The 8974-nt window shown below is 42.6% G+C and overlaps 1 protein-coding gene across 4 annotated transcripts in view; it reads left to right on the top strand.

Annotated features, from left to right (window-relative positions):
- The first annotated feature begins 317 nt into the window (after positions 1-317).
- The window catches only part of ARHGEF6 (Rac/Cdc42 guanine nucleotide exchange factor 6), a 99621-nt gene continuing 90964 nt past the window's right edge, over positions 318-8974 (top strand). For 3 of the 4 annotated variants that reach the window (XM_035009310.1, XM_035009303.1, XM_035009293.1), the window contains exons 1-2: positions 340-751; positions 1972-2055. In XM_035009310.1, the coding sequence (XP_034865201.1) occupies positions 587-751; positions 1972-2055 (249 nt within the window). In that variant the 5' untranslated portion in view covers positions 340-586. Of the gene's footprint in view, positions 752-1971; positions 2056-8974 lie in introns of all 4 variants that reach the window. The other variant, XM_035009284.1, reaches the window with a different exon arrangement.

The following is an 8974-nucleotide window of genomic DNA, read 5'->3' as shown; positions in this document are numbered from 1 at the left end:
TCTCAGAAGAATTTTCTCAGCCTACCTTCCCCACGAGGCTCAGATCTGTCTGACCTAAGAGCCAGTTGGCATCTTCCTCCTGACAGAAGCCAGATTGTCACTGGGGCTAGACTATTTATTGACAGTGTTTTCCCAGCCTGGCCCATGAGTATCTCATTTCCAAGGTCCCCTCTGTTTTCCAAGAGCACTTGCTTCCTTCTCTCTCCTCCCTCCCCAGCATCCTCCTCACTTCCTTCCTTTACAGCTTCTTGCACTGTTGGGGTTTTTTTTTGGGGGGGGGTGTTTGTGTGTGTTTCTTCTTCTTCTTCTTTTTTTAACCCTCATGAATTTGCTTTGCAGGTTTGGAAAAAGAAACCCAGCATTATCCAAGGATTTTTATTCCTTCTATTTCTTCATCTTTTAAGTGTGATCTCTGTGGCTTTAAGGTCCCGTAATTCGAGTGGGTTCCACCGTTATCTAAGAAAAGTTGTCGAAACGCTTTGCTCTGCAAGCCACAGAAGAGAACTTATAAAAACGGAAGGCAGTAGCAGATGCAATTACGGATGTGGCTTAGTCCCTGCCCCAGGGAGCTGTGCGGTCCTCAGTGATGAATCCAGAGGAGCGAATCGTGACATGGCTTATATCCTTGGGAGTTTTAGATTCCCCCAAAAAGACCGTCTGTGACCCGGAGGAGTTCTTGAAGTCCTCACTGAAGAATGGGGTAGTGCTGTGCAAACTGATCAACAGACTTAGGCCGGGCTCTCTAGAAAAGGTAAGGGAAATGGGCAGTCTCTTTGGGATTGCTCACCACCAGAGAGCAGCAATAATGTAACCCTTGAGATGTTCTGTTGCCCGGGCCATGGGACTCGCCCCCTTGAATCTCTTCCTAAGAGTTTGGCCTTCTCTCGTTGTTTCTGTTGTTTGAGAAACTCAGAAAATGAAAGGTTATCCTCTCGCAGTTGGGCCCCCAAAGATAGTAAAAGCGTGATACACCGTTGGTGCCAGGGGACAAGGAGAAAATACCCCTATCGTTTGCTCCGTCCAGAGATACGTGTTCTACCTCCCCATGTACCAAGGGAGTGTTTTGAACTTGGGGTATATATGAGTCTGCGTAATAATGGGATGATTTATGACAGATATTGATGGTATTTATTGACAGTTTGGCTAGAATCGATGTCGATTTTCTGCTCAAAGAAATAAAATACCCTTTGAAACAGAGGCAACCAGGAGAAATAATCCAAAATGTCAGAAAACGTTTGCTAAAACAGTAGAAACCAGATACGTGTTTTGAATGCAACATGTGTTCAAAGTGAAACTAACCTTACCCTCTTCTAAAAAGCCAAAAGTTTTAATGTTGGAAAGCCATGATCACGAGGATGGGTAATTTCTAAAGTAGGCACTTTAAGTAAGTTTAAAGCTTGAATCCTACAGCTCTTTTCTTAAGGTTAGCAAGGGATGTGACTGTGAGCATAACCTGAATTCTTTTGCCTTCTTGAACTAGTTTGTGTTTTTATCGAGCAAATTGATTTCCTTATAAGTTTCCTTAAACTTGAAAAAAAGAAAAACAGTACTAAAACGGTAATACAGCATACAGAACTGTTCCCAAATGTAGCAAACACTAAATGGGAGAACAGGATTTTAGTAAATTATCATGGGGGAGGAGGGAGCAAAGGAATAGATTAAAAGCAAGAACCAAAGCTCAAAAAAACAGTCTGGATCCAATTCACTACCCCCACACTTTGGCAGAAGGCTAAAAAAGGGTTTGTCGGTAGAGATAGATGGTTTGGGACTGAAAGTTTGGTGACATTTGAAAGAGACCGACCGTTTAAACTGTTACATCACTTCCTCCAGTGGTTATTTCTCTTCCTGGATTGATAGCAATGTGGCCCCTGCCTTAGAAAGCCTACCTATCTAGTTATCAGAACATGAGGACTATGGTATGCTTGGCATGGGACGACAGTGTCCAAATGACCTCTGACTCTGTTTCTCTAGTACTGCTCGGAGCCCCAAACGGAAGCTGATTGCCTCAGCAATATCAGCGACTTCCTGAAAGGATGTGCAGCACTTCAAGTGCAGGTAAGCCCGCCCGGGGTGCCTCGCCCCACTGGTGAGCTGGTGAGGATGGTGCTGTATGGCAAGTCCTCGGTTGATCTTGACTGTCACACCGGGGTAGCATTTTATGGAAACCATGGTTAAGATTGGTGGTCTCCAGGGGTGGCTTGCTAGTTTGTCTTCTCCGGAAACCAGTGCCAAAAGCAAACCAAACCAAACCAAATCAAAACTCAGGATAGGATTATCTTTTAATACAGCATCCGAGCCCTGAAAGCAAGGCTTCCGGTGACAGAGGTTGTATGGGGTGCTTCCCTGTTAGGGGGAACTGGCTGCTCTAGGGGGTCACTGTAACCCCCCTGAGTTGGGAAGAGAAGAAAGCATATTGTCACTTTTTCCCATTAACACTTTATGTATTTATTTATTTTTTTGAAGATTTTCTTTATTTATTTGGCAGAGAGAGACACAGCGAGAGAGGGAACACAAGCAGGGGGAGTGGGAGAGGGAGAAGCAGGCTTCCCGCGGAGCAGGGAGCCCGATGCGGGGCTCGATCCCAGGACCCTGGGACCATGACCTGAGCCGAAGACAGACGCTTACCCGACTGAGCCACCCAGGCGCCCCCCACCCCATTAACACTTTAGAACAGAGGCCTTGAAAATCCCAGAGAACCTGCCCCTGTGGTAGAAATTGTATATTAAATTACATTACATTGTTTTATATTATATGGATCCTTAGAGTACGTATGGGGGTATTGCTGGAAAGGAGGTGATACTTTTGTCTGAGTGTCAAATTACTTAACTTCTCTGTTCCTGTGTGTCTATGTGTGTGCGTGTGAGACATCTTTATTTGCAGAAGCAAAAACCATGGAAACAACATCAGTATCTAGCAATAGGGGAATAGTCAAATAAGTTATAGTACATTCAAATGATGCTGAAGTCTTATACATTCATTTAAAAAAGATTGTAGGTTTTTAAAAATTGTAGTTGATATATAATATTATGTTAGTTTCAGATGTACAACGTAGTGATTCGACAATTCTATACATTACACAGTGCTCACCGCAGTAAGTGTACCTACCATTTGTCACCATACAATGTTACTATATTATTTTTTTAAAGATTTATTTGGGGGTGGGGAGGGACAGAGGGAGAGAGAGAATCCTGAAGTAAACTCCCCACCGAGCACCGAGCCCAATGGGGGGCTCAATGATGGGCTTGACATGGGGCTTGATGCCAGGACCCTGAGATCATGACCTGAGCCGAAATCAAGAGTTGGCTGCCTAACCTGACTGAGCCACCCAGCCGCCCCTACAAATTACTGACTATGTTCCCTATGCTGTACTTGTCATCCCCGTGCCTTACTTACTTTATAACTGGAAGTTTGTGCCTCTTCATCCCCTTCACCTATTCTTTTTTTTTTTTTTTTTAAGATTTTATTTATTTATTTGCCAGAGAGAGAATGAGAGACAGAGAGCATGAGAGGGAGGAGGGTCAGAGGGAGAAGCAGACTCCCTGCCGAGCAGGGAGCCCGATGCGGGACTCGATCCCGGGACTCCAGGATCATGACCTGAGCCGAAGGCAGTCGCTTAACCAACTGAGCCACCCAGGCGCCCCACCCCTTCACCTATTCTACCCATCCCCTCAGTCCCCTCCCCTCTGGCCACCACCAGTTTGTTCTCTGTATTTAGGAGTCGGTTTCTGCTATGTTTGGTTTTGTTTTTCAGATTCCACATATGAGTGAAATCATATGGTAATGGTTTTTCTTTGTCTGACTTATTTCACTTCGCATAATACCCTCTGGGTCTATCCATGTTGTCACAAATGGCAAGATTTCCTTCTTTTTTTTTTTTTTTTTATGGTTGAGTGCATATATACCACATCTGTGTCCACTCATCTGTCAGTGGACACTTGGGTGGCTTCCATATCTTAGCTATTGCAAATAATGCTTTAATGAACATATGGGTGCATATCTTTTTAAATTCATGTTTTTGTTTTCTTCAGGTATTTGCCTCAGTGTTTTGATCTGTAAAATGGACACAATAATTGCTACCTCATGGGGTTGTTTTAAAGGATCAAATGAGATACTACATAATAATTTAGAGCTGAGAGCTTGGACCTGAAAAAGATCTATGAGATAATGTATGTACAGTGCTCAGCAGAAAACCAGGGACATAAGAAGTATAGACACGTTTTTAGCAGTATTTTTTGTGGAGAAGTATTAGTAGTGGGTTGATCATGGACTCTGATGCTAGATTGCTTGGGTTCAAACACTAAGTTTTCTCTCAGGAGTAGCTTTGTGACCTTGGGCATGTTCCTTGACTGTGACTCAGTCTCCCCACCTATAAAATGGGAATAATAGCAGCACCTATCTCATAGGATCAGTATAAGATGTCAATGAATTCATGTCCCCAGAAGAGTGCCTGGCACCTAGTAAGTATTTCTCCAAGTGTTAGCTATTATTATTAGTAGTAATACAAGTCGCTTTGCCCCAGATAAACTTGGCTTGCTTCAGAATTTTTCCTAAAGTTAGCTACAGCATCAGGCTATAGTTGTCTCAGAATATTTTCTTCCAGGTGTCCCTATTGCCCACTGTTAGCTGTGTGTCTCTGCCGTGTGTGTGTGTGTGTGTGTGGCTTTTGAGGTAGGTGTAGCCCGAGACCTCTCTATATATCTTCTAGGATAATGTCTCCTATGGAACAGATCATGGTATTTTCTTTTTTATTTGACAAATAAAAACGTGGTGAGGTTGCCGATGATTTCTGCGCTATGAAGCTGCCAGAAGGTATCCTGAGCTTCTTTGCAGTTCTAAGAATCCTAGATAATACAGAAACACCTCCTGGGTCTAGCACTGTGGGAGAATGAGTCGTTTCACAGAAGTAGCTTTTTCTGATGATAACTAATGCTTACTCCTTTAAGTACCAATGCTTAAAATATTTTCACCCACTTTGGGTACAAATCTTTCTGAAAAGTATATGCTAATTTTCATTTCTTGAATAAAGGCACTGGGCATATTTTTGTCTCTCTTTGATCATTGAGGCTGGCTTGAACATCATAGGGATATTGGAATAAGGTGGTATCTGGCACTATGGCTAAGCGCATAACTTTCTCTAGTTTGACAGGCTTGGGTTAGAGTCTTGGCTTGGTCAGTTACTGACTGTGGACTCCGGGAAAAGTTACTTGGCCTCCCTCTCTTTCAGTTTCCTCATCTGCGTAAAGGAGACATTAGTGATATCTATTGCGTAGGATTGTTTTAAAGGATCAAATGAGATAATGCACCTAAGGCATGAGACTGAAAGCTGAGCCGGGGGCACCCCGCAGCCAGGAGTACTGACCATCCAGTCTCAAGCTCCCAGGTAGCTAGCTAGGAGACAGACCGAGACACAAATATTTACCAAGTTTTTAAAATTAAATTTTTAGACGAACCTTGAGAGACGATGGACTCTGAGAAACAAACTGAGGGTTCTAGAGGGGAGGGGGGTGGGGGGATGGGTTAGCCTGGTGGTGGGTATTGAGGAGGGCACGTTCTGCACGGAGCACTGGGTGTTATGCACAAACAATGAATCATGGAACACTTCATCTAAAACTAATGATGGAATGTATGGGGATTCACATAAGCATAAGAAAGTTTAAAAAAAATTAAATTAAATTTTTAATTGAATATATTTGACATACGGCATGTAAGTTTAAGGTGTATAGCATGTTACTTTGCTATATCTATATATTGTAATATGATTGGTTGCAAGTGGTATCTATCACGTCACATAATACTAGTACGATATTGTTGTCTATGTTCAATATTATGCCGGACATTAGATCACTGTGGCTTATTTAGTACTCATTGCAAGTTTGTGCCCTTAAACAATATCAGTTTTTATCTCCCCATCTCCCCATCCCGTGGTAACCACCATTTTACTGTTTTTTTTTCGAGTTTGACTTTTTTAAGATTTTATTTACTTATTTGAGAGAGAGAGTGAGAGAGTGTGCATGAGAAAGAGCACAAGTGGGGGGAGGGCAGAGGGAGAGAGAATCGCAAGCAGAACTCCCCGCTGAGCATGGAGCCCTATGTGCGGGCTTGATCTCAAGACCCTGAGCTCATGACCTGAGCCGAAATCAAGAGTCAGACGCTTAACTGACTGAGCCGCCCAGGCGCCCCCAGAACACACTGTTATTTATCTAAAGACAGAGTGCTGGCTTGAAAGGGTCAGTTGGGAAATGTAGAAAAATGAAACCAGAGATGGGGCAGCACAGTGACATCTTGAGTACTGGCCGTGGAGCACGGCGGCCCCATTAAAGAGCAACGGCCTTCTGAACCTCTGGGTGGCCAGTGGGCCTCTCCAAGGGACCTCCATCTTTGTGTTCTCAGATGGCTGTAGTATCCTAGGGTCTCTGGAAGATCACACAGCTAGCAACTGGTCAGGGAGATCTGCTGAGACATCTAAGAAACAAAGCACTCTCTAAAGCACCTCCCCAACTTTGATAGTATCTTTCGGAACACAGAAGTTTTTTAAATTTGATGAAGTCAAATTGATCTATTTCTGTTGTCGTTGCTTGTGTTTTGGGTATCATGTCTAAAAAACCATTGTCTAATGCAAGGTCGTGAAGATTTATACTTACGTTTCCTTGTAAGCATGTTATAGATTTAGCTCTTACATTTAGGTCTTTGAATCATTTTGAGTTAATTTTTGTGTAGGGTGTGAGGTAGGGGTCCAAATTCATTGTCTCTTTTTTAAAGATTGTATTTATTTATTTGAGAGAGAGAGAGCACAAATGGGAGGAGGGGCAGAGGGACAAGCAGACTCCCCACTGAGTGCAGAGCCGATGTGGGGCTCAATCCCAGGACCCTGAGATCATGACCTGAGCCAAAGTCAGATGCTTAACTAACTGAGCCACCCAGGCATCTCCCAAATTCATTCTCTTAAACACTATTTTTGAAAAGACTATTCTTTTCCCCACTCAATCAATTAATGTAGCTGTGTAATAAGTTTTCAAATCAGAAAGCATGAGTCTTCCAAATTTGTTCTTCATTTTCAAAATCATTTTGGCTATTCTGGATCCCTTGTGTGCCCATATGGATTTTAGGATCAGCCTGTCCATTTCCACAAAAAAAAAAAAAAAACCACCCCAAAAAACCAGCTGGCATTTTGATAGGGATTGTGTTCAGTCTGTAGATGGCTTTGGGGAGTATTGCCATCCTAACAATATTAAGTCTTCTGATCCATGAACACAGGATGTCTTTCTACTTATTTGGGTCTTTTAAAATTCCATTCAACAGTGTTTTATAGTTTCTAGTGTGCACATCTTATACCTCCTTGGTTCAGTCTATTCCAAAGAATTGTATTCCTTTTGATGCTATTGTAAATGGAATTGTCTTCTTAATTTCATATTTGGATTGTTGATTGCAAGTGTATAGAAATACAATTGATGTTTGCCTATTGATCTTGTATCCTTCAGCTTTGCTGAACTTTTTCATTAGTTCTAATGGTTTTTTTGGATTCCTTGTGGATTTCTTGTACAAGATCATGTCATCTGTGCATAGAGATAGTTTTACTTCTTCCTTTCCAGTCTAGACGCCTTTTATTTCATTTTCTTGCCTAAGTTGCCTGGTTAGAACCTTCAGTTCAATGTTGAATAGAAGTGATTAAAGTGGACATCCTAGTGTTGTTCTTAATCTTAGGGGGAAGCTTTCAGTCTTTCACCACTAAGTAGGATTGTTAGCTGTGGGTTTTTCATAGATGTCCTTTATCAGATTGAAGGATTCCCTTCTATTCCTAGTTCTTTGAGGGTTTTGGGGGGTTTTTTTGGTCATGAAAGGGTGCTGGACTTTGTCAAATGCTTTCTCTGTATCTGTTAAGATGACCATTGGTTTTCGTCCTTTATTATCTTGATATGTTATATTACTTTGATTAATTTTCATATGTTAGATCAATCTTGCTTTGCTGGGATAAGTCCCAGCGGGTCATGGGGCTGTATGTGCACATAGAGATGGATTTGTGTACATCTGTGATTATTCCTGAAGCACTTTTCTTCATAGAGATGGAATTACTGTGTCAGAATTTGATAGATATTCTCAAACCCCTACAAAATGCTATCTGAAGCTCTACTACCACCAGTAGAGTAGGAAGTGCCTTCTTCCTCATGTCCCATTATTTATCTTTCATGTTTGCTAAAATGTTGGGTGAAGATGGTATTTCGTTTACCGCTGTAATTTGAGGTTCATGATTCCTAGTGAGTTTGGACATCTTCTGACCCCTTTATGGTCCATTTGTATTTCCTTTTCTGTGAACCAGCTCTATCTTTTTTATTTGTTTACAGAATGGAGAAGGCAGGGAGGACACTCAGGCCTCAAGAGAAGATCTTCTAGAACATATGGGAAAACCCTCATATCTAGGTAGAGTGTCACTAATGTGACCAGGAAGTCCTCTGACAACCTATTTTAGCAATGGTGGTTTTGTTTTCATTCTGCCTTTGAACTTGGGAGGAGGAGGAGGGACAGATACAGTTCTTCTGATCAATTGAGAGTAGCCTGGGGTGATACCTCTTTGACTACACTGTTCTGGCTACAGCCTTCGTGCTCTCCTCCTGGCCACATCCCCAGCTGGTACTCCTGCTTCATCCCCTGCCACCTTTACTACAAACCCACTGCCGGGGATACCCTACTATCTCCTATTCTGCTCCTGGGCCAAGCCTACTTTTATAAAAAGATGTTTTGCTCATGAAGGATTTCACTGAATGTATATGAGGCTCAATTAGTGCTTCTCTCTCTCTCTCTCCCTCCCTCCCTTCTTTCTTTTCTCTCTCCTTCTCTTTCCAGTACCAGCTGGTATCAGTATGGCTTTTCTTTGCCCCCACCCCCTCACTGCCTCCTGTCTCCCTGAGTCACTCCATCTGCCTTGTCACTGGAACAGCATGGGTGCCATCCCCAAAGTGGGGCCTGTGGGATGGACGAT

This window comes from Mirounga leonina, unplaced genomic scaffold (genome assembly GCF_011800145.1).
Source record: "Mirounga leonina isolate KUSES-001 unplaced genomic scaffold, KU_Mleo_1.0 Mir_101664, whole genome shotgun sequence".
Classification (NCBI taxonomy): Eukaryota; Metazoa; Chordata; class Mammalia; order Carnivora; family Phocidae; genus Mirounga; species Mirounga leonina.
Note: the sequence above shows the minus strand (reverse complement) of the source record. Positions and strands in the feature narration are given on the sequence as shown.